At 42.6% G+C, this 23,415-nt stretch overlaps 1 protein-coding gene and 1 pseudogene across 4 annotated transcripts; one reads left to right on the plus strand and one right to left on the minus strand.

Moving 5' to 3' along the window:
* Positions 1-895: 895 nt before the first annotated feature.
* LOC112249498 lies at positions 896-5,178 on the plus strand (annotated as a pseudogene).
* Positions 4,029-22,702, minus strand: LOC112248537 (squamous cell carcinoma antigen recognized by T-cells 3). 4 transcript variants are annotated; one of them, XM_024417661.2, is made up of 19 exons: positions 19,701-19,981; positions 18,903-19,029; positions 17,896-18,000; positions 17,617-17,801; positions 16,871-16,976; positions 15,988-16,112; positions 15,563-15,718; positions 11,527-11,665; positions 11,240-11,347; positions 11,044-11,121; positions 10,899-10,957; positions 10,670-10,779; positions 10,439-10,551; positions 9,790-9,866; positions 8,177-8,348; positions 7,564-8,039; positions 7,313-7,465; positions 6,092-6,282; positions 4,029-5,857 (listed from the first exon to the last, which is right to left on the minus strand). In XM_024417661.2, the coding sequence occupies exons 1-19, from the start codon at positions 19,884-19,886 to the stop codon at positions 5,668-5,670; spliced, it is 2,856 nt and encodes a 951-aa protein (XP_024273429.1). In that variant the 5' UTR covers positions 19,887-19,981; the 3' UTR covers positions 4,029-5,667. The 4 variants fall into 4 exon arrangements, with proteins under 4 accessions (XP_024273429.1, XP_024273428.1, XP_042176565.1 ...); XM_024417660.2 differs by having other exon boundaries at positions 11,219-11,347; XM_042320631.1 differs by lacking the exons at positions 18,903-19,029; positions 19,701-19,981 and adding an exon at positions 22,593-22,702 and having other exon boundaries at positions 11,219-11,347.
* Between the last annotated feature and the right edge of the window lie 713 nt (positions 22,703-23,415).

Genomic DNA, 23,415 nt, shown 5'->3' on the forward strand with positions numbered 1-23,415 from the left:
AAAATAAGTATTGGCTATAACCTGTCCTGAGCAAAATAGCCAAGGGGTCCCGAATGGTCAAGACTATCTATAGCCTATTCTTATTGCCAGACCTGTTATCCTTATTACCTCTTCTTCTTTTTTTATAACAAGTTATTTTTTCATTTCACTTTCCCAATTTTGACTATTTTGTGTATGTCCATTACATGAAATCCAAATAAAAACCAATATAAATTACAGGTTGTAATGCAACAAAATAGGAAAAACCCCAAAGGGGATGAATACTTTTGCAAGGCACTGTATAATTAATCAGGAGATAAATGTTCTGGGGGCAAGGATGTCTTCGCCAACAGTTGTCTTCTGTGAAAGACAACCCCTTTGAAAGATTGCTGTTTCTCCCAATCATCTAACTGCAGACATCATCTATCAGGCCGCTCTCCAACGCCAGGACACCTCAATGATATAAGTATACTGCCACCTACTGGTGGTACGAGTATTTGGCGTTGAATGAAAATGGTTGAATAAACAGTCAGTTGTAGTAGTGCTGTAAAGTTGGTTGCCAACCGCCATATAAAGTCTAAAGAAGAAAAGCCATATAAAGTCTAAAGAAGAAAAGCCATATAAAGTCCAAAGAAGAAAAAGATGCCGGAAGGGATGAGGAGAGATAACGAGAAACAAATTCGGTTTACCATTTTATCTGTGGATTAATTGTTCGGAGTAGAGGACTTTGTGCATTTCAGGTAAAATAACAACCCAATGTTTATATACCAGGACAAATTAGCTAGCAACAGCAAGCTAGCTAGCTAAATTACCATAAATGTTTCATGCTTTTGGACCTGTCCCCAAATTAATTTTGACTCTGGTTCAGAGTTGTATTTATTTTTTAAACCTGCTTGTCCTAATCAACGTGCACTTGATGGCGTACACGGCAGGTGTCCGGTTTGGTCAGCATCAGACACCAGCATAGGCACAAGATCAAATCCTGGCGCAAGAACTGGCAAATCTGGTGCAGTCCATGAGGAGGAAATTGTGGTGGTTAATTTCTGTATTATCAAACGAGGAGAGTTAAACTTAACACACGAGTCAGAGTTATACTTAAACAACATCTTTAACAATAAGAGCTTTGCAATAGCAATGCCTTTCAATGATGCAGCATTTCTAATGAACCATTGAAAGTGACCACACAATGGCTACTGAGATCTTTTATAGCAAAGATGCACCCCTCTCAACCTTGATGACGAACAACAGATGCATAGAATGGTCACAAGGTTAAGATTTGTATGAAATGTATCTATAATACATAGCACACAGCAACTGCTGTGTCAACAGTTTTCATTGTATAGACAAGTGTCTAGTCCTCCTACTCCAAATTGTAACCATCTCACCCTGGTACGGTATAGCACAAAAACATTACCTCATGTTATCTGGAATGCTTTTTAGGTTTTATCACCCAAAGACATCGTAAATCTCCTCTGTCAGTGTTATCTCATAGAGGTCCATCCTCAGGAGAACACACACACAGTAGTTAACAGAACACTCTATTCTGTCGAATAAACAACCATTATAATGCAATACAAGCATTATAACATAACCTTGAAATTTACACGACAAGATGCACTGCAGTACTTAATGCTGAAGGTGGCCACACCAGATACTGACTGTTACTTTTGATTTTGATCCCCCCCTTTTGTTCAGGGACACATTATTCAATTTCTGTTAGTGACATATCTGGAACTTTGTCTGTTTTTGAACATGTTTAAATAATTGTATGAACACAAGATTAAGTTTGCTGAAAATAAAGCAGTTGACAGTGAGGAAGTTTCCTTTTTTTTCCTGAGTTTATTTCCCCACAGCCAGATTAATTTGTGGATACCATTTTTATGTCTCTGCGTACAGTTTGAAGGAAGTTGCCAACTAGCGTTAGTGCAATTCCTAACTAACTATAACTTACTTCATAGTGCATGCAGGCATACAAATAGTATGCATGAATTCATCTGTCTGGGGAAGTAGATAAAGGCCCAAAATTAATTGCCAAAATCCCAAAGTATCCCTTTAATACACTTCTTTAACAGCACAGCCTGGTTATGTAATATATGTGTGTGTGTGGATTGCAGAGACCCAGCTGGAGGCCAAGGCAGCGCTGCAACAGGCTGTCAGATGAAGAAGCAGGGGAAGAGGGAAAAGGCCCACAAGCTGCTGGTGCATGCGCTCAAAATGAACCCGGACTTTGTGGAAGCTCTGACAGAGCTGGGGACCATTCTGGAGGAGGAGAAGGATGTTGTCCAAGCAGACTACCTATATACCAAGGCCCTGGCCATCTCACCATGCAACGAGAGTTCCCTGGCCATCTCACCATGCAACGAGAGGGCCCTGGTTAGCAGTGACCGCACACTCCCCCTGGTGGAGGAGATCGACCAACGCCACTTTGGGGTTATTGACAGTAAAGTAAGCAGTATGATGTCCATCCCCAAGGGTAACTCTGCCCTTAGACGTGTCATGGAGGAAACCTACTATTACCACATCTACCACACCGTGGCTATAGAGGGCAACACACTCACTCTGTCTGAGATCTGCCACATCATTGAGACTCGCTACGCCGTGCCCGGCAAGAGCCTCCAAGAGCAGAACGAGGTCATTGGTGTGGACGCAGCCATGAAGTACATTAACACCACGCTGCTGTCCCTCACTGTCAATGACATCCTGGAGATCCACCGGCGTGTGCTGGGCTACGCAGACCCTGTAGAGGGTGGGCGGCTGCGTACCAGCCAGGTTTTTGTAGGCCACCACATCTCACCCCACCCACATGAGCTGGTGCAGTGGCTCAACCCAGAGGAGGCCCTGCAGCTGCACCCTGTGGAATCCGCAGCGCTCACCCATTACAAGCTGGTGTATGTGCACCCCTTTGTGGACGGAAACGGGTGCACGTCACGGCTGCTAATGAACCTGGTGCTCATGCAGGCACGCTACCCACCCATCATTGTACGCAAATTTCAGAGTACTACACTGCTCTGGACACAGCCAACAAGGGTGACGTCCGCTTCATAGCCAAATGCACAGAGATCACCCTGGATACCCTGCTAATCGCCACCACTGAGCACAGTGTGGGGCTGCTGGCTCCAGCCACCACCAGGCCTGTCCCGACTGCAAACAAACCACCCCTGTCCACAACAGTGAGGGGACGGGAGTGAGTGGCGCATGACTGTTTGGCTTTGTATTTCTCTTTATTTAGATTTGCCAGTTTGGGGTTAATCTTACTCTAAGTGTAAAGATATGTCAGTTGATTTATGGATAAAGAGCAGCTCTGTGTCAATGATAGCATGACCGTGAACGTTTTTACTGGGAGAATGCATCTTTACAGAAATTAACATTCCCATATCTCATGGTTTGTTTCCTCATACCAGGTAGAGGTGCAGCCGTTTGAACTAATTATTACATATGTGTTGTGAATAGAAAACATGTTTTCAGCTGCAGATTGTTGTCCGTAAAGGGATAATAAGGGTCACATGTTTCTAACATTGAATAAACATAAGGGTCATGAACTTGTTGGTGCACAGACACAAATGGACCTGTTTCATACTCTTGCCAAAGCTACTCATTGTTTTTAGTGTCGGTTCTGAAGGACATTTAGGCCTATAATTCTGAATTTGCATTCTATTCATCTGAGTTATTTTGATGAGTGAATGCGTTACATTAACTGAAGGTGTTACAGTATGTGTACATGTCTGAGATGATTGAGTTGTGATTCTGCTTTGAATTGTCCCCCTTAAGAAATACAGTGCACAGTAGATCACTTGCAGTGTGTTGATTCAACATGTAAAATGTTCTGTGGTCAGGCGATAGGCAGGCCAACAGTCGTGTTATTCTGTCTTGTCATTTTGAGAACATGGTTTGCATCAATGTAATATACAGTACTATACTATACAGTAGGTCATCTGGGTCATACTGTCTGCTATTTCACTGAAGCACTTTCATGTATTTAATCGTTTATTTTAATGTAATTAGGGCCATTTCGGCCCTAAATGTGATATGCTTAGTTTCAAAACTCAACATCTATTTGAATTGCTTTAATAAACAACTTAAGGTCAGAAATGGCAACAAAACCACAAGATGACATTTTTACAAGACTCAAATCACAAGTGTAAAACTTGGAACAAGTGGTAAATAAAAGAATCACTGAACAAAAGTAAAACAAGTTCAATCTCACAGGGTTGCGCTGACACTTCTGCAACTAAAAAAGAAGCTATTTCTAGTTTACATTTGCGTTCTCGTAATAGAAAAATGCGAACACCATGACAATGATTTCAAAATTACTACACAATGTACATCATATATTGGACAAACAGAAAGCAACTTCTAAAGCTCAAATGTTTGTAGTCTCTAACTAGATTAGGCCACTGTGGTGATAGAACGTCGCTAAATATAGCTAATAATTCTCAAACATACAAATGTATTACAAAACTATGGCCAATCACTTGGAGTGTGTGAATTCTGAACACACATGACGTTCCCCACTCATCCAAACAGGATTACTGGTCGACAGAATTGTTAATGACCACATTCATTTGAAAGGCAAATGAGATTTAGGAATTTAGTTCAAACCTTTACATTCCCACGATATAATTTATTGAACTTATCAAATCTGCCTACAATATGTGGACATGGAGGGCTCTTGCAATCAAAACCGCTGCATAGATTCTTTCTCCCAACAATGGTTGATTCACTTGTGGACAGGACTGGTTAGAATGAGATGACAAAAGCCAAGGCCCTTTAGTGCTTCTCCAAACTGTCAGTTCATTCCCTACCCATCTCATAGCTTAATCAATACCTTAGACAGGAATGAGCAAATTGGAAACAATCTCAGGAATAAACGAGAATACATTTTCTTAAAGTATTCCCTTCTAACCTTTCAGGTAAGACAGCCTAAACATGATGGGGTTTAATGAGTCAGACAACCTTACATTACAGTGCCACCAAAGAAGTCCCAGTAAGGGAATAATAAAGGATTATGTTTTGATGGGCAAAGACTTAAACTAGTCTAAATGTGAGCACAGAACTGGTGAGGAATGATTTCTGGCCAGTGCATATGCAAATTAATTATTTGTACAACTGCAGTTTTAGGTAATATTCTGTAAAGCGAAGCATTAGTCATTCACTGCATGGGAACAAATATTGTGATTCAAACAACCTGTTTGGATAGGGGAAAAAAAAAAAAAAGTGGTATGTTGACACCTTAAGGAAACTTAACACACACAAAAAAAATCTTTCATTGTTGTAATACATATTTACACATACATCAATGTCAAGCTCTTGCATATACCTTTAAAACATGAGTCACAAGCTGGTTTTGTATATTTTTTTTTATCCCTTTCCAAAACAGAACACACGATAAGTATTATTTACATACACACATATGATACGTCTTCTATAAAACACCTTTCCCAATTAAAAACAAACTGAAATTGGTAATTAAAATAGGCACTCACACTTGTTCACAAGGATGTAGTAATATGGAGTCTGGGGCCAGTTGAGCCAGGGAGATTAAGGCTTTTTTACAGAAAGTGACAAGGAAGATGGGGGGGCCATTGGTGTCGAATAAAGGAGAGTCAAAAATGTACAGCACAATACCTGCCACCTCTTCTCCTCAAGGACACAAGATGGCTTTCCATACAAAGGCAGTTTTTATTATTTTCACTTTTTGAAAAGCATTTTAGCAAAGTCTGAATTAGACAAGGGCTTGGTTTGTGCTTTAATCCCAGCATCTCCAGATGCGCCCCCTGTGGGTTTAGGTGCAGTCCCATTCTCTGCTTTACTTTCTGATCCAGTCTGCCGATGTAGTGAACGAGGGAGTAATGAGAGCTGGGTGCGCCCTTTTCCCCTCCTGAAAAACAAATCCAAAGGAAATCAGACCTCTCAAATTCAAGTTATTGTTTCACATCCCTTTAGTGGGTGAGAATAGCAGTTTCAAAAAGCAGTTTATGTCTTATGAGTTAGATAAACAAATGGGCTGATAGGAATGAGTACCATGTTAAGGGAAATATCTTTGTCTATTAAATTGTTTTAGGTGCTAGTGTGTGTGAAGAATACATTATTCCTCGATCGTTGGACAACTTACGATCCATAGACCATAGACCGGGGCATCATGGCTCCCATGGGTCTGCTGAAGCCAGGCTTGTCGGCAGTGTTTCTGCGAGGCGGGTTGCTAATGGCAACAGAGAGTGTGTGTTCCTGTAGTACTGTGCCATCCAACTTCAGCACGGCCTGGGAGGCCTGAGCCTCATCCCCAAACTCCACGTACGCCAGACCCTGCAGACACCAAACAGTAGCACATTAGACCAGCAAAATCTAATGACCAATGTGTCAATGGAGCTTTTACATTTGTGATTCAAACGATCTGTTTGGATTAGTAATGTGACAAATGGAACATTTAACATTGAAACTGAATTTGTTGAAATCAGTTTTCCATTAAAACCATGTGAATTGACATTGCAGCTGTGCTGCCGCCAGCAATGGTTTGGTTCTCACGGTGTGTCCCTTTCAGAAGGTTAAGCATTGCACCTCAATTCACATGACATTTTATTTAATTTCGGAGGAGGCTGCTGTCGCTTGCCTTTCTCTGCCATTTTTCCAACTTCATGACGTAGTGGTGGAGAGTCAACTCCAAAATAATTGACTCCTTGCACATCGACTCCCAACTTCAGTAAAGCAGGGCCTATCATCCATGAACAGGTTAGAATATTGAGATTAGCGAGATGCAACACTTCGCTGTCATACAGTATCTGTGCTTGTGCACGGGTTCACTTCATGCTGTTCACCAGGTGGTGGTAGCCAATACACCAAAACAACTGAAAAGTTGAGTCTTGCGCTTCAACACTCTGTGGAAATGTACCTACTGTACTGTTCACTTCCTGCATCTACAAAAAAAGTGATTTTTCTTAATGTTAAGGACACCAATTTCATTTAAACCTTTTAACGTTTAAAATGTTCACACCCCTAGTTGGGGTTCCAGAGTGGCACAGCGGTCTTAAGGCACTGCATATCAGTGCTAGAGGCGTCACTACAGACCCTGGTTCGATTTCAGGCTGTATCACAACTGGCCGTGATTGGGAGTCCCATAAGGCGGTGAACAATTCGCAAAGCGTCATCCAGGTTAGGGATTGGCCGGGGTAGGCCATCATTGTAAATAATAATTTGTTCTTAAACCGACTTGCCTAGTTAAATAAAATAGTTTGGATGTTTTATTCGCATTACAACAAATATAAGACTCAAGAAAATAACTATTCTTAACATCTTGATAGAGAAAGGAATAACCCTACCTACCAGCGTTATGCCTCACCTTGGGTTTGCCTGAGCGGTTGGTGACCAAGCGGATGTCTTTAATGGTGCCATGAACCTTGCACAGCTCCTCTAGCTGCTCCTTGGTGCAGGAAAAGGGCAGGCCCGAGATAAAGATCTTGTGTTTCTCTAGGTTTGTGTTGTACTTAAACACCTAGAGGAAGAGAAATTAAGTTACTTACTAGCCACATGGTGAACCACCATTCCATTCATTCACCTCTAAATGCAAACTAACAGATGTGGGTCTCATACCTTAAAATCAGGGTTCTTGTTTTTATCCACACAGGGTGATACGAACATGGGTCTGCCTTCCACCTCTTGCCGGTCCATCTTCAGGGCCTCGACCACAGACGCCTTGCCCTCAAACTGTACGTAGCAGTACCCTCTGAAGCCCTTGGCAGCATAGACGGGGCGCACTGACTGGACAGGACCACAGGGCTCAAACAACTGCTTCAGCCTCTTCTCTGGATCCTCCATGGTGAAGGCCAGGTTACTGATAAACACACTGCAGTCGTCCTTGCGTAGCTCGGGGTCATCTTCCTGGGTCTTCCATACGGTGGCTGGCGCCACCTGCTGGCCCCTCTTAGTACCAGGGGGTTCCTGTCTGCGGCCAGGGGGGGCTCTCCTCCCAAACAGCCCACTCTCTGTCCCCATGAACTCCTCAGCACCACCACATCCCCCCCTGAAGCCTTGGTCGCCCTCCCTTCGGTGCCTCTTTGGAGGTTGCTCTGTTGCAGAGGTGACACAAAGATTGCGCAAACACACAGGATGACTTCTATACATGACACTTTATTAGCATAAGTGGAGACCAAGCAATAATAATCCTATGTTAAATAAAAGGTATGATCTTCATGCTTCTCCTTACCCGATTCCTCTCCCCACTCATCCTCGTAATCCTTGTCCTCTGCCTTCCGCTTCTCTCCAGGCCTGCTGCCTTTCTGGCCCTTCTTCTGGTTCTTCTTGTCTGCCTTGGCCCTCCGCCGCTGTTCAGTCTTCTCCTCCACCTGTCGAGCCACATGGGCCTCTTTCTCTGTCACCTGAGAGGGACAGGGATGACGTTATGAACCTGACAGTTCCAGTCCTCAGGAACCTGATTGGTGTCACAGTTTTGCCCCAGCTAACACACCTGAATCCAATAATAAACTAATCATGATCTTCAGTTTAGAATGCATTTGGATTAAATCAGTTGTGTTTGCTAGGGATGGAGAAAGTGTGACACCAATCAGGCTCCCGACAACTGGAGTTGCCCAGGCCTGTATTACAGCCTGAATTTATAAATTGAGATGTTTTGTGTCACTGGTCTACACACAATGCCCCATTAAATGAGGTTTAGCTTTTTGAAAGGTTTATAAAAATAAAAAAAATGGAAAAGAGTCAAGTATGCAACCTCTTATGGCAAACCTAAAGCACATTTTTACTGATTAACAAGTCACATAATAAGTTGTGTGCAATAAGTGTTTAACATGCTTTCTGAATGACTACCTCATCTCTGTACCCCACATATATCATTAATTATCTGTAAGGTCCCTCAGTCAAGCAGTGAATTTTAAACACAGATTCAACCACAGACCAGGGAGGTTTTCCAATGCCCCGCAAAGAAGGGCACCTATTGGTAGATGGGTAAATATTTTTAAAAGCATTGAATATCCCTTTTAGCATGGTGAAGTTATTAATTAGACTTTGGATGGTGTATCAATACACCCAGTCACGACGAAGATACAGGTGTCCTTCCTAACTCAGTTGCCAGAGAGGAAGGAAACTGCTCAGGGATTTCACCGTGGCAAATGGTTACTTTAAAACAGTTTGAGTTTAATGGCTGTGATAGGAAAAAAAAAAAACAACAACATTGTAGTTACTCCACAATACTAACTAAATTGAGAGTGAAAAGTAGGCCTGTACACAAAAAAATATTCCAAAACATGCATCCTGTTTGCAACAAGGCACAACAAAATGTGGCAAAGCAATTAACTTTTTGTCCTGAATACAAAGTGTTTGTGTTATGTTTGAGGCAAATCTAATACAACACATTTACTCTCCATATTTTCAAGCATAGTGGTGGCAGCATCATGTTATGGGTATGCTTGTAATCGTTAAGGACTGGGGAGTTTTCTAGCAATACTCAACAACCAATTTGACAGCGCTTAAAGAATGATGGGCAAATGTTTCACAATCAAGGTGTGGAAAGCTCTTACAGACGTACCCACATCTTGTACAAAGTATTGCCCCAGGGGTGTGAATACTTATGTAAATTAGATATTTCTGTATTTCATTTTCAATAAATTTGCCCCAAAAAACAAAACATGATTTCACTTTGTCATTATGTGTGTAGATGGGTGAAAAAAGAAATCAATTTAGAATTCAGGCTGTGCACCAACAAAATGTGGAAGAAGTCTAGTGGTATGAATACTTTCTGAAGGCACTACATCCACAGGCATGACTAGCAGCAGTGTTGTTTTGAGTGTTGCTGTGTCGTCCTACCTTGGCCCTCTGCTCATTGACTCTGTTCAGCCGTGTCTCAGTCTTCTGCACCGCTGCATCCCAGTCCTCCAGAGAACCTGGAGGTTACATAGAACAAACCGCAATGAAACATTCACCTTACTCTCAGACTAAGGTTTACCAATACAGTGTTGTTTTCAACAAATCAGCCAATCCAGCCCATCAACTGACACTCCAGATACCGGTCCACTTATTGAGGGGATTTGGTTAAGCTCATGGTTGGTGAGAGTTCGCACTGGTGAAAAGTGATTGCATTCGTTTTGGAACCAGGCTGCCTCCCGGGCCTGACCTAGGTGCCCCGCTATGGCCGACGGCGAAGTACAAAAGTGACACAAGTTAAGTACGTGGAGTAATGAGTAGGATTCTGTGTTTTCACATTCTAAAGTGATTGTTTTGATAAAAATGCTTTCTGCCTTCCCAATGAAAACTAGTTTGAAAATTTTTAAATATATTTTAATGGAAAATAGATGTTTGTTTCTGAATAATGCATCATGCTGCCTTATTTTACAATATGACCAAGAGGCACTTCCCTCTCTGGCTTTGTGGTCACGTGACGGGCCATAGCCCAGTGCAACCCAGACCAGCTTAATCGAATCTCCTCATTCATGACATTTCCATCACGTTGACTTACCCTCAACCCTCTCAAAGGTGAGCAGGACCTCGCACACATGCTCTGGGTAGTCGGAGGTACACTGGACGGCCCTGTGGAGGGCTTTCCTGCAGTGGAGAGCATCTCCGTACGACCTGCAGAGTCAGAAAACGTCACACACAAAATCAGCATCAGATTTGTCACTAATAATCAATATCTCTAACCTTGAAAACAACAGTTTATAGGTGACGACTAAAGAGTGACCTCACTGACCTCTCCAGGTTATAGTACTCCAACCACATGTTGGCGAATTTGGCGTTCCCTTTGGTCATGATGCTGTCCCACAGTTCTCTGGCCTTCTGCATGTTCTTACAATGCAAGGCCTGGTCAAAGAGAGGAAAGAGATGGTTTAAAAATCACATTTTAATTTGTATAGATGCTGTTTTTGCACCGATAGAAGCAAGTGAACACAAGACAAGTGTGTCATAATCTTCACCCTTACCTCTATCTTTGCCCAGACCTGCATGATAGTACAAGAGGGGTCTCCACTTTCACTAAACCCTTAAAAGGAGCAAGACATGGTGGTGAGTCTCCAACACAAACACACAAAGACAGATGAACAGTACACAGGCTGCAGGTCCACTTACTCTCTTCCACATCCTGTTTCATATAGTCCAGGGACCGGGTGAAGGCTGCCCGCAGCTCCTCCAGCTCTCTGCTCGACTCTGGAAACGCATAATGCCATTATCAATAGAGGACTTCTTTCATGTATACACTTGACTCCACTAATAAGATTGTATTACTTATGTTACTTTGCATTACCCAATGTTAAGGTGCTTTCACCTTTACTGAAATCGACGCGCCGCCTCAGGTAATCAAGGTATGCTTCCCAGATATTCACGTAATCTGTGGCTTGTATGAAACCAGCATTCAGGGCCCTTTCAAAAACATCTGTGGAGGGAAAGAGATGATCTTCATAATTTCACAGTCTCATGGGCAAAACAACTCCTGTAACCAAGTTCACCTATTTTCATTGAAAATGAAAACAAATGTCTTCTTTGTTTACATCCACTCCACATATGACAGATATTAGTGTTGCCACCATGACCCTCCTGTGGTCCAGTGGTTACCTGAGATAGTGTGGTGGTCAGCCCCATGCCTCTCCAGGGCCAGCAGGTAGTTCTTCCACAGGCCCATGGTCCAGGGGCAGTTCCTGACCGCACGGTCGTGAGAGGACAGGACCAGGTCTTTGATCTTCAGTTGGCGGTCCTGAGGCAACAGCAATTCGATACAGTAGAGTATCCGCATTAGAGGTCGACCTGATTAATCGGAATGGCCGATTAATTAGGGCCGATTTCAAGTTTTCATAACAATCGGAAATCTGTATTTTTGGGTGCCGATTTGCCGATTTTTTAAAAATAGCTTTATTTAACTAGGCAAGTCAGTTAAGAACACATTCTTATTTTCAATGACGGCCTAGGAACGGTGGGTTAACTGCCTTGTTCAGGGGCAACATGACATAATTTCACCGTGTCAGCCCGGGGACCCAATCTTGCAAACTTACAGTTAACAAGTCCAACACAATAACGACCTGCCTCTCTCTCATTGCACTCCACAAGGAGACTGCCTGTTACGCGAATGCGGTAAGCCAAGGTAAGTTGCTAGCTAGCATTAAACGTATCTTATAAAAAACAATCAATCCTAATCACTAGTTAACTACACATGTTTGATGATATTACTAGATATTATCTAGCGTGGCCTGCGTTGCATATAATCTGACTGAGCATACAAGTATCTGACTGAGCGGTGGTAGGCAGAAGCAGGCGCGTAAACATTCATTCAAACAGCACTTTCGTGCGTTTTGCCAGCAGCTCTTCATTGTGCGTCAAGCATTGCGCTGTTTATGACTTCAAGCCTATCAACTCCCGAGATGAGGCTGGTGTAACCGAAGTGAAATGGCTAGCTAGTTAGCGCGCGCTAATAGCGTTTCAAACGTCACTCGCTCTGAGTTTTCTAGTAGTAGTTCCCCTTGTTCTGCTTGGGTAACGCTGCTTCGATGGTGGCTGTTGTCGTTGTGTTGCTGGTTCGAGCCCAGGGAGGAGCGAGGAGAGGGACGGAAGCTATACTGTTACACGGGCAATACTAAAGTGCCTATAAGAACATCCAATAGTCAAAGGTTAATGAAATACAAATGGTATAGAGAGAAATAGTCCTAGAATTCCTATAATAACTACAACCTAAAACTTCTTAACTGGGAATATTGAAAGCACCCCCACATCTACTCTACATGCTTCTGCGGCTCACAAAGACACGGCGGTTGGAACGAAATATCTAAAATTTGGACTCATTAGACCAAAGGACAGATTTCCACCGGTCTAATGTCCATTGCTTGTGTTTCTTGGCACAAGCAAGTCTCTTCTTTTTATTGGTGTTCTTAGTAGTGCTTTCTTTGCAGCAATTTGACCATGAAGGCCTGATTCACACAGTCTCCTCTGAACAGTTGATGTTACTTGAACTCTGTGAAGCCTTTATTTGGGCTTTAATCTGCGGTGCAGTAAACTCTAATGAACTTATCCTCTGCAGTAGAGGTAACTCTGGGTCTTCCTTTCCGGTGGTGGTCCTCATGAGAGCCAGTTTCATCATAGCGCTTGATGGTTTTTGCGACTGCATTTGAAGAAACTTTCAAAGTTCATGAAATTTTCTAAATTGACTGACCTTCATGTCTTGAAGTAATGATGGACTGTCGTTTCTCTTTGCTTATTTGAGCTGTTCTTGCCATAATATGGACTTGGTCTTTTACCAAACAGGGCTATCTTCTGTATACCACCCCTACCTTATCACAACACAACTGATTTGCTCAAATGCATTAAGGAAAGAAATTCCACAAGTTAACTTTTAAGAAGGCACACCTGTTAATTGAAATGCATTCCAGGTGACTACCTTATAAAGCTGGTTGAGAGAATGCCAAGAGTGTGCAAAGCTGCCATCAAGGCAAGCGTGGCTACTTTGAAGAATCTCAAATATAAACTATATTTTGATTTGTTTAACAATTTTTGGTTACTACATGATTCCATATGTGTTATTTCATCGGTTTGATGTCTTCACTATCATTCTACAATGCAGAAAATAGTAAAAAATAAAGAAAAAGCATGGAATGAGGTGGTGTCCAAACTTTTGACTGGTACTGTATATATATAACCCAATAATCACACTCACTACTTACCAACTATATAACCCAATAGTCAGATTCATTACTTACCAAAAACAGAGGCAAACTCCAATAAAACTAATGTTACATCACGTTTTGAAGTTCACTTTCCTTGCTTTGTCTAACACCATCATGACTGTAGCAAAGAAATTGTGAGTGCAGTATTTATTTAGTTTTATATTCATAGCACAAACAATTGTTAGCAAGTTTCACACACTGGCATTAGCCACAAGGGAAAGGCCTGCCCCAGCAAGTGCAGAGGGAGGTTGCCTAGCAACACATGTCTGGGGGAGCCAATGTCTGTACTGCACAACAAATTCCAATGATTTGTGAAGATTTGTGTAGCAAGGCAGCTAAAATGGCTTTGAAAAAAATACGATTTCAACTAATAGGGAGAAGTATCTAACAAAATAACTACATTGTGGCATTCACTGATCCTAAACCATTTACCTATAATAGAAATGTTGATACATTTGTGGACAAAATTCTTAACTGCTTCTCAAAAGAGAGGCTGCAGTAGCCAAGACGAATGCCAGTTGAATTTTTGTAGAGCTGTCTTCCTGTGTACTATCAACAGTAGCCTACTGCTAATTTTCAACTATGTTCACTATTGAAAGTGAACTTTTGTAAATCACTTTCCCTCAAAATAAATAAGCTCAGCGAGTGGATTGATGAGTTTTAGTTTTTTTGATAGTCTGGACAGTCCGCATGTGAATTACATTTTACAATTTAGTCTGATGCTCTTATCCAGAGTGACTTACAGTTAGTGCTCTGATCTTAAGATAGCTAAGTGGGACAACCACATCTCAAGTAAGTAAAATGTTCATAAATAAAGTAGTCATCAGCAAAGTCAGTGCTAGTAGGGGGACAAAAGTAAAGTGTGAGTCTTAGTTTACAAAGGACAAGTTCTTTTTTTTTGGGGGGATTATTGAATGATTGATTTATCGACTCACCCATGTACTGCTCAATAAAATGCGACTTGCATCAAGTATGGTGGTGCTAGAATGAACGGTCAATTATATTGCTCAAATAAAGCATGAGTTTTCCACGTGTAATCTCAATGCGGTGCACCAGCAGTTTTCTATTGGACTTTTACAGGGCATGTCGAACTGGAACGCCGAATGCATTGAGAAGTTACTGGCCCCGTTGGCAAATGACTAGACTTGATCCTCTCAGTCAGTATATGAAGTGAGACACAGTTGATAGAAGAATCGAAAGTAACAAATTCTAGTACCAAAATGTTTTTTCATGCTATAGTATCGAAAAAGTACCTAGGTTTCTGTACACCGTGCAACACTATTGACAAGGAACTCAAAGACAGCAAAACTTCTATAATTTCTACCTGGGTGATATTAAGGACATGTTTTTGTTAGATAGGTGCAACCATTGGATAGCAGAAATGTTTCACTACGGCAGCTACTGATATTCCACACCTCTGTAGATGTGAAAAGACCTACACCTGCAACACAACACTGCACCAGGAATAATATACTGCCAAACTCCATTAGACAGTGTCATGATTTGATTAATGTGTGGAAGCATATAATTCAGTTAAATCACACTTCCAATGTAACCAATTCCCTGAGTATATGCAGGAGACGACTAGATTTAATCACAGCACTTCCACAGCATATAGCTACCTTGATGGCTTTCTTTATTTCCTTAAATTCTATAGTTGTGAGACACAGAATGTGAGACACAGAAAGTGCCAAAACTGGGCTTCTTAAAGACAGCCTAATGGATTACAGGTTAGGAACCATATGATTAAAAGTATTTTTTCCCCTTCAAACTAGTGAAACGCCAAGGCTCTGATGAATTACTCTGTCTGTGTTTGCTATCGCAGCATCTAATTTCCATCCCATTAAAGATATTCAAAGGCCCATGAATACATTTCAGGAGCTGCTGGGGAGAGGGAGACGGCTGGCTGTGAGTAATGAAAATGGGGGAGGGGCACTCACCAGGTATTTGGTGTACTTTGCCCACATGTCTGGTACCAGGCAGTTTTCTGACAATGCCCGCTCAAAGATGATCTGGATCCGTGCTGGGTCACCCTCCTTTTGCTCATAGTCAATGTAGGTCTGATACTCTGCCAGCTTGGGTGGCTCGGCTATCATCTGCAACACAAATGTTGGCATGTTAAGGGCATTGAGCAGATAACCATGTCTAGAATAAAGACTCAAGAGTCCACAGAGATTTCACACGCATAAAAAAGCAAGACCTTTGCTTAAGCACATAATACTTAAAATTATACACAACTTTACTACTAATCCACTGCTACTTTCTAGGCAGTGTAATCAAATTGAATGCTTAAAATCCATTAAATCCTTCTAAAACAAACAGTATGGTACAAATGTCCAGACTAGAATACAATCTAGGTAAGTACCAGAGTCTCCTCATAAGGCTTGCTCTTCTCCATTTCTTGCAGGGCCCCCTTGTACTTCTGGGAGACTGTATCAGACACTCCCTGGTCAGACCACTCCTCATACTCTGCATATGTTCCATCCATGTCTGCAAAAGAGCAGTTATCATTATGAAAAACCTTTCACACTCAACCCTGAATATGCATACAACAGCCAGCCACATTCTAAGTGTGGCTAAGAATGAAGGTGATTCTATAAAAAGCATACTGTGCGTTTATTACAATGACTTGAATGGAGACAGACCAATAGTTCCAAATCTCATTTATTGGGATATTGGATTTTGAAATGTTCGAGTTCTTCCTCATTTGACTAATAACACACAGCCATGTAAATGCTTCACCGGTTTTCTTTTTCTCTGTGCCATCATCTTGTGGGGGTACAAAACACTCACTGATGACAGGCCATAGATAAGGAGGGATTATACACTGAGCGTTGGCACAGGTCATAGAAGAGGGAGATGGGTTTAGCCGTTCCAGAAATGCCTCCGGTGGCCATTCAGCCGTATCAGAAAAAAGGCAGCAGACAATGCCAGACCATTTATCTCTTGGCCAGTTCTGCACTTAGATGAAAGGTTGGTCAGGGACCACATTACTGGGCCTGGTGAGGATGAGTGCTTTCTCTGTAAACTTCTGTTTAGTCTTTCAAAAGCCACATAGTAAGAGAAAGCAACACACCACAACTCTCCTGACATTGCACTGGCTCTCCACATCTGTCCTGAAAAGGTCTTTGCAACGGGTACCTCCCAAGTCTGCCATGATGGACTCTTAAGGACATGCTATTCCATCCAACCGAATCTCCTCCCCTCTGTACAGCACCACCCCCAGAGACGAGCAGGAAGAGCCTTACCCATTAAGGGGATGGACAGCTGGCGGCGGAACAGAGTGTGGATGCGCTCGAGCTGAGCGTTCAGAAGCTCCTGCTGCTCGCGGGTGGGAACGCTGCCAGGGGGCGGCTGAGGAGAAAGTAGGGAGAGAAAACGGATTCAAAATCCAGCAAAGAGACTGGTTTGTGTAATATCAGATTGAGTTAAAATCATGCGTTTTTGTTTCTGCCTAATACTCAGATATAAGGAAAACGTACCATCATTCATTTAGCAAATGTTCTTATACAAAACACCAGTGATTGGGAAATCGATAGTTACATACCGGCATATAATTTTAGGCGATAAATCACCATATCGCATTGACAGTATCGCAATAATTATTGCGCTAGTTTGCTGTACGTGCACCAAAACACAAGTATTTCTCCTTCATAGCGTGTTCTCCATCTTCTTTTCAAATAGGGAGGCAATTTGTTTTTCGGCACTTTTATTTCCACGACTGATCAAAACTCGTTTTCTCATGGCTCTCTTGTCCTTCTGCAGCAGACATATGGTCAGCAATATGTTTGGAACATCAAATCACAGTATCGAATTGCAATACATATAGAATCGTGAGAACCGCAATACATATCGGCACATAAGTATTGTGATAATAATGTATAGCAATTCCGAGCCCTACAAAACACCCTAAGAAATAAAGACATGGGGAGGTATAGAGAAATGAGTAGCATTTTGCAGCTATTTGAGATCATTATTCTTCAGGGGAGCTCACCTGAACTGTTGCCAGTATGGCGTTCTCAAACTCCCTGTAGGCCTCCCACACTGTCGCCCCCTTGGTCATGTGCAGCCCCACAGCTGTCAGGGCTCTCTCGAAGATGGACCTCACCTTCTCGATCCCACCAGGCAGTCCCATGCCCCCGATAGAGTATTGGGCATATTCCACCCAGATTTCAGGGCCTGAAGGCCACACAAGAATTGCAATGTTTAGTTTACAATAACATCACATCATATAGAATTGTAACACAAGCCAATGAGTGGGGGCAGAACTCACAGATATAATCTTTCATAGCCGTCTCAAAGAGCTCATAGACTTTCTCCCGGTTCGGCTCCTCTTCTGTTAGGTGGATCTCATCCTTGAGCCAGTCCAGCCAAATCTCTGCAGGAGGACAAGTCAGCTTTGCATACAGTTCACAACAACATTCAATATGTTCAAAACAATGAAACTATCACAACTTTCCACAGGAATGTGTTGAAACAGTAAACCTTGTTCCAAATGATTAAATCATCATCCATAAAAGGCCAATCACAACAAAAGGAGCAGCAGAACTATTTTCAACCAGTCTTAAAATGCTGACTAGACCTGGCGCGCGCGTACGCCATCGCGCACATGTTGATTTTTCTCCACCCACCCCATACGCGATCAGGACACGCAGGTTGAAATATCAAAAAGAACTCTGAACCAACTATATTCATTTGGGGACAGGTTGAAAAAAACAACATTTATGGCAATTTAGCTAGCTTGCTGTTGCTAGCTGATTTGTTATGGGATATAAACATTGAGCTGTTATTTTACCTGAAATGCACAAGATCCTCTACTCTGACAATTAATCCACAAACAAAAGTGTAAATCGATGACTAGAAACTTCTTTCAGGTTTCTTCTTCTTCTGACTTTATATGGCGGTTGGCAACCAACTTTAAGGTGCATTACCACCACCAACTGGACTGGAGTGTGGACCTCAGCTCATCTTTCAATCAACAGTATATGCTTCTAAAAACCTATGAGGAAATGGAATGGGCGGGCCTTGCAGTGTGTCAAGCAGTCACAAATAGAACCAAGTTACATTTCAGCGCCTGACTACGCAGATGCTTGTGCAATGATTGAATAATGTGTGTACATTTATTTTGCAATACTCGCTCATGTGACGCAGGTGATGTGGTCAGCACGTTAGATGTAATCCAGTCTACTGCACGTAGCACTTCAGATCAATCATAGAAGTAGTAATGCACAAAGCTGTCCGCAACACCACATCTCCAGAGGCCATCAGACACCAACCAACCTTCAGTGAGTGGGAAGAGCTCACTCATCTTCTGCCTTGCCTTACGCAGCCGAGGCAGCTCCCCCTCCTGCCTCAGGAGTTTTATGAGGTCCACATGACAGTTGTAATCAAAAGCATTGATGGACAGCTGAAAGTTAGAGTATAGAGTCAGACCAACAACCACTGGGGTGCATTTACAAAGTGTCTTTGGTAAGCAAACAAACACACAACGTAACTAACTAAACAGGACCACTTAAATTGTGTAGTAAGATTGTGAAATCAACCAAGTACTGTTCAATTTTGTTGCTGACTGTCTAGTTAGCTACCTTACTAGTTGCAGCTCGCAAAAAAGGGCGCGTGTTTACAGCTGCTGCAAGCACGTTGTCGTTGGGTAAATCAACTTCGCAGAAGCATGGATTTGTTGCCTATCTAGCTAACGCCAATGTAACTTGCTAACTAACTGCCTAGAAATCAGTATTTGATATGTATTAAATTCGTAAGCATGATATTATTGTGGCTAGGTAACATGCTAGCAAGTTGAGTCAACATTAGCTAGTATAGTAACGTTACGTAGTCAACGTTACTCCAACGAAGCTAGCTGGCTAATAGTAGCATGCTAGCTAGCTTTCGTTCTTTTCAATGTAAGCGGTGCAAGTCTGCAAACAAGCCAACTTGCTATTTGATGTGGATTGCTTTCAAATCTCAATGTAACCGACAACGTTGTTGACAAACGTTAGATAAATGGCTAGCTAGGTTTCCATGAATTTCTCAAACAAAGCTAGAGTAAGTTAGCTTAGGTAGCTAAATTTGCTAACGTACCTGCTCCTCCAAACGCTGAATTTCGGCTTCATTCTCTTTTTCGTCTTCTGATGAATTGTCTGTTTCATCGTCGGAATTTTCTATTCCCAAACCCTCCTCTTCATCTGAATCCATTTCATTTTCCATCACTGCCTCTTCCTCCATCTCTTGCAACTGAGTCTCATCTGCGTCCCCCGTTGCTGCCATGTTGGAACTTTGTCTGCCTGGTAACAGTCAGTGAGAGCTTTCCAAGGTGAGAAGGGTGCAACTGCAGCCCGTAATTCGGGGCGTTCCTGCATGTGGGCATTCCTGCACCTGCAGGAACCCCTCTTTATAAACTCGGCAAAAAAATTAAACATACCTTTTTCAGGATCCTGTCCTTCAAAGATAATTGATAAAAATCCAAATATCTTCACAGATCTTCATTGTAAAGTGTTTAAACACGGTTTCCCATGCTTGTTCAATGAACCATGAACAATTAATGAACATGCACCTGTAGAATGATCGTTAAGACACAAACAGCTTACAGACAGTAGGCAATTAAGGTCACAGTTCTGAAAACTTAGGACACTAAAGAGGCCTTTCTACTGACTCTGAGGAACACCAAAAGAAAGATGCCCAGGGTCCCTGCTCATCTGCGTGAACGTGCCTTAGGCATGCTGCAAGGTGGCATGCAGATGTGGCCAGGGCAATAAATTGCAATGTCTGTACTGTGAGACGCCTAAGACAGAGCTACAGGAAGACAGGACAGACAGCTGATCGTCCTTGCAGTGGCAGACCACGTGTAACAACACCTGCACAGGATCGGTACATCCGAACATCATACCTGCGGGACAGGTACAGGATGGCAACAACAACTGCCCGAGTTACACCAGGAACGCACAATCCCTCCATCAGTGCTCAGACTGTCCACGATAGACTGCGAGAGGCTGGACTGAGGGCTTGTAGGCCTGTTGTAAGGCAGGTCCTCACTAGACATCACCAGCAACAATGTCGCCTATGGGCACGAACCCACCGTTGCTGAACAAGACAGGACTGGCAAAAGTGCATTTCACTGAGGAGTCGCGGTTTTGTCTCACCATCGGTGATGGTCGGATTCACGTTTATTGTCGAAGGAATGAGCGTTACACCGAGGCCTGCACTCTGGAGCGGGATCGATTTGGAGGTGTAGGGTCCATTATGGTCTGGGGCGGTGTGTCACAGCATCATCGGACCGAGCTTGTTGTCATTGCAGGCAATCTCAACGCTGTGCGTTACAGGAAAGACATCCTCCTCCTTCATGTGGTACCCTTCCTGCAGGCTCATCCTGACATGACCCTCCAGCATGACAATGCTACCAGCCATACTGCTCATTCTGTGCATTATTTCCTGCAAGACAGGAATGTCAGTGTTCCATTGAGCACGTCTGGGACCTGTTGGATCGGAGGGTGAGGGCTAGGGCCATTCCCCACCAGAAATGTTCTGGAACTTGCAGGTGCCTTGGTGGAAGAGTGGGGTAACATCTCACAGCAAGAACAGGCAAATCTGGTGCAGTCCATGAGGAGGAGATGCACTGCAGTACTTAATGCAGCTGGTGGCCACACCAGATACTGACTGTTACTTTTGATTTTGGCCCCCCTTTGTTCAGGGACACATTATTCCATTTCTGTTAGTCACATGTCTGTGGAACTTGTTCAGTTTACGTCTCAGTTGTTGAATCTTATGTTCATACACATATTTACACATGTTAAGTTTGCTTAAAATAAACGCAGTTGACAGTGAGAACGTTTCTTTTTTTGCTGAGTTAACTTAAAAATTGACCAATAGAAGTAATGACTCCAGTACATAGGCAGGAGGGCTCCAATACAGTCAATGACGGTAATGCACCATAACGTTTAATCCCAACCGCATATAAACCCCACAGAAGAGGCGGGGCAACAACGTAGATAGCTATAGTTAGTACACACCGGTAGAGTGTCCTTTGCCCCTGCCTGTCGGGCACTGTTTTCCCACAGTTCTGTTAAATATGGCAAGGGAAGGTGTTAAGCAGGAGGGGGCGAAGGAAATTGAGTGCTACCTTAGCCAGCTAGTCCTAAGGAGAACAATGGTACATGGAAGGCGGGTGCAACACTGTATTGTGCCCTTACAAAAAAAGATTGCAGTAAGTGCAGTCGACTGGTATTTTGGATGCAGTAATTGCAGAATAACTGCAGTTATTCTGCACTGTAACTGCAGTAAAAAAAAACATATTTTGGCTGCAGTATTTGCAGCATACTGCAGTTATACTGCACTCTAACTACAGTTATACTACAGTTATACTGCACTTTGACTGCAATTGTTTTCCGTAAGGGTAGCTCGTTAAGTAGCAAGCTAAATTGCACACAGTGTCGCCTCCACCTCCCACCTGCTGTGTACCGGAGAAGCTAGCGGTAGGCGATACTGGTAGACAGTGTACTTCGCTCCTGCCTGCTGGGCACGTTTTTTTTTCAGTACAAAGCAGGCCGAAGGCAGAGGCGACACCATGTGCTAACTAGTAAGCAAGCTAGTTAGCACATAGTGTCACTCCCGCCTACTGTGCTAGCAGTAGACTGTGTCCTTCGCCCCACCTGTCGGGCACTGTTTTTCCCGAAGTTCTGTTTACAACGGTGAGGGCAGGTGTTCAGCAGACAGGATCGAAGGACACTGTCTACCGGTGAAAAAACTCAGATAATACTTTTATTTCCCTTTTGACCCACATTCAAAAGTGTCAAGTTGTCCAAGGTAGAGCCTGGCAAGTGAACACACCCCCAGATTCTATGCAAAATTCAAAACGTCATGTAATCTGGTACCTTTCCAAAATATCAGACTGTTACCATTACCGAAGTCACCCTTAAGAAGACACAAACCAGAAGGTTGAATTAAATTATATTTACACTTTACCAGTTGTAGGCATACCTGCTGTTGGTCCTTTTGGTGGTAGGATGTGGAGACAGGGTTTCCACAAGAAGGTGTTGTTTACCCTACTTTTTAGGGCGCTGGTAGGTTCTGTCTCTTATATTTTAGATCACTTGATGCATTGCACGTGATGCACAATATGTAAATAATAACCAAATATGTGGACCGAAGCACATTTATGGGAAGTGGTCCACTATTTGTGCGAATAGCATCAGTATTAAAAATAAAAATCGTAAATAGAAACGATATACAGACCAGCGTACTGAAGGTCGGGTTGATAACACTTCTCTGTTTATATTTTGTATCAGATTAGATCCGACATAGGGACAAAATTGGCGGACAAAAGGTCAAGTAAATTGAAATTAAGTTTGTTCAACATTCTGACTTGTAATGGGACTGTTCGAGAATGCTGAGCCTGCATGTTAGAGGTGTGTGTAAATATTTCAATCTCTGATTCTAAGAGGCTATCTGGTACCGAGCGACATGGCAAGAATACGACAACCTAATAACAATTGTATTTTATTTGGACAAAAATTGCTATAACCACTATCTATTGCATTTGCTAAAATTCTTCTTGAAAAGAGCCGATACTGAATCTCCCTGCAATTAAATAAAGCCAGATTTACAGTAGGCAATTAAGCAATTTTAATGGCCGATGTCATGTCATGATGAGCCTTCACCATGATTGTACATTGGGGTTTGGGGAAAATATAGTATGTATCCCTGTGCATTCTGTGCAATGGGAAGCACATAAGAAGTAGCCTATTGCACTGTTATGCAGTTCATCACCGATATCATGCGAGTAAATTCATCATTGTGGGAT

The sequence above is a fragment of the Oncorhynchus tshawytscha genome, linkage group LG04 (genome assembly GCF_018296145.1).
Source record: "Oncorhynchus tshawytscha isolate Ot180627B linkage group LG04, Otsh_v2.0, whole genome shotgun sequence".
Classification (NCBI taxonomy): Eukaryota; Metazoa; Chordata; class Actinopteri; order Salmoniformes; family Salmonidae; genus Oncorhynchus; species Oncorhynchus tshawytscha.